Below are 2,206 nucleotides of genomic sequence, written 5' to 3' on the forward strand. Positions count from 1 at the left end.
CTGACGTCTGGTCGTAGTCTATTGTGTACTGCGCCGTCCAGTCCACCGCCACGGGCCGCATCAGGCCGCAGCAGCGGATCTCGAAGAAGTCGATGAGGTTTCGGATGCAGCCGTGGCTGTAAAAAAAAAAAAAGAGAGGGACGAACAAGGGGGAATGAATGCTCGATGATATGAAAAGTCAGGCTAAAATATTGAAAAGCATGACTATAAAATATATTCTTGTTTTTGGAATGCGGGAGGAAATCGCAGTACCCGGAGAAAAGCCACGCAGGCCCGGGGAGAACATGCACACTCCACACAGGGAGGCCGGAGCGGGGATTGAACCCAAGACTGTGAGGTCGACGCGCTAACCACTAGTCCACCGGGCCGCGCAGTATTTCATGTTCACTCATTCATTCCCAAAGTCGTTTTTGAACATCTTTTCAGAATTGGCTGGTACTGAATGAGTTAAGTGTATTCCCCCCGCCCCCAAACAAACGTAAATGTGGTTTTTGGCTTCGCATGTTGACATTTTGAGTGGCTTCCTTAAAAAGTAGGCAAAGCTGCACTTTGGGCAACCACAGTGAAGTCACTTGCTCAAAATCACACCGGTGCACATCGAAGCCTGGCTTGCGCTTGGGCCGGGTTCGAAATGAACCACTTTGAAAATTACAAGGAGTGCAGCTGCGGGAGGCTCAAATTATGGTGAGGAAAATCCAATCTTTGAAACACTTACTTGAAAGGGCTTTCGATGGACGTGGCCGTGACTTTAAAGTGCTTGTACCGCCGAGCGTTCATCCGCTCGTTGGTGGTGATTCCTAGAGCGGCGATCTGGGAGGGAGGGAGGGAGGAAAAAAAAATGGCACTGTCAGCAAGTTGTGTTTTATGCTCGACGATGCAAAATATAACGAGGCGTCCCGACCTGGTAGAGCTGACACATGATGAGCACAGCCACCCACATGAAGTGGAAGACGCTGTTGAGGAACATCCAGAACATCCACGGCGAGCAGGCGGCGATCTGGGTCAGGTAGAGCCAGAAGCCGTCCTTGGCGTAAGTGGTGGCGCAGTGGATCCTCCAGTCTGCGGCGCACGGAGACGGCGTTATTAGGAAATTTTGGAGGCGTTAACGTTTCGCTTTCCGGTGACAACCGGGTGGGGGGATGCACTCACAGGAGATGCAGCCGTACATCATCCAGCAGATCATGCACAGCAGGAAGAAGAGGTAACCCATGAAGTAGCGGTGGTTCCCGCTTCCTGTGGACAGGAAAAAAAATAAAAAATTTAAAAGTGACTTCCTGCTTTTTGTGCTTCTGTTTGCAAACGGAACGGTTTGAGGTGACAATGGGGAAAGGGGCGGTCCCGTCTCATGCAAATGAGCCGCTGCTCATCCCTCGACTGCGATCATTGAGACGGCGCCACATTTATCGGCTCGGGTGAAATACGATCGGGCGACGTACCCACGCAGTTGCCCACCCAGGGGCAGTGGTGGTCGAACTTGGCGATGCAGCGGTTGCACACGGCGCAGTGTTTGGATCTGATCGGCTTCCGTATCTGAGCAGGAAGCGTGACAGAATCGATTTTTTTTCAAGAATCATATTTGTGTTTAAATATGGGGGGGAGGGGGGGGGGAGTGATCCCGGCTTACCAAGCAAGTGCTGCAAAAGATGCTGAGATCCAAGCTTCCCGTCTCTGCCAGCTCCACAATAGTCTGGAGGGGGGAAGAAAGCAGTTCTGAATGATTAGTATATTTAAAAAAATGCAGATGGGGACAAATTTCATTCAAATTTTGATATTGTTCGTGGACTAAGCTGAACTTCTCATTTGATGAGTTAGATTTGAGCTTTTTTTATTTCATACGGGGACATTAAATGCACCCTATTGTCCGCACGATAAGGCGCACCTAAAAGAATTGCATTTTCTTCAAAAGCCGACGGTGAGTGTCATCATTTGTAGATGGATCAATATTCAAATTTTTGGATGTAGTATTTTAAATGTTCTGGAAAGTGCTTTTTGTTTTTTCTTTTTTACAGCAGTTGTGAAAGATCTCCATGAAGCTGTATTGTATTGTATTCCCTTTTGTGTGGCTCCATCTAGTGGATGCATAGCGCAACCGCAGCCACTAATGTAGCTTCAATTCGATGCGCCGTCGATAGAAAAACAGTTAAAATAGGCCATTCATTGACGGTGCGCCATATCGTGCGAAAAATACAGGAATTTATTTGCGCCA

General features: G+C 48.5%; 1 protein-coding gene across 1 annotated transcript in view; it reads right to left on the reverse strand.

Moving 5' to 3' along the window:
* zdhhc17 (zDHHC palmitoyltransferase 17) overlaps positions 1-2,206 on the reverse strand; it is a 19,702-nt gene that overhangs the window by 1,000 nt on the left and 16,496 nt on the right. Inside the window, 6 exon segments of the mRNA XM_019891765.1 lie at positions 6-116; positions 716-810; positions 902-1,059; positions 1,150-1,233; positions 1,437-1,530; positions 1,625-1,689. Of these exon segments, the coding sequence (XP_019747324.1) occupies positions 6-116; positions 716-810; positions 902-1,059; positions 1,150-1,233; positions 1,437-1,530; positions 1,625-1,689 (607 nt within the window).

The sequence above is a fragment of the Hippocampus comes genome, unplaced genomic scaffold (genome assembly GCF_001891065.2).
Source record: "Hippocampus comes isolate QL1 unplaced genomic scaffold, H_comes_QL1_v1.1 scaffold63, whole genome shotgun sequence".
In the NCBI taxonomy this organism is placed as follows: Eukaryota; Metazoa; Chordata; class Actinopteri; order Syngnathiformes; family Syngnathidae; genus Hippocampus; species Hippocampus comes.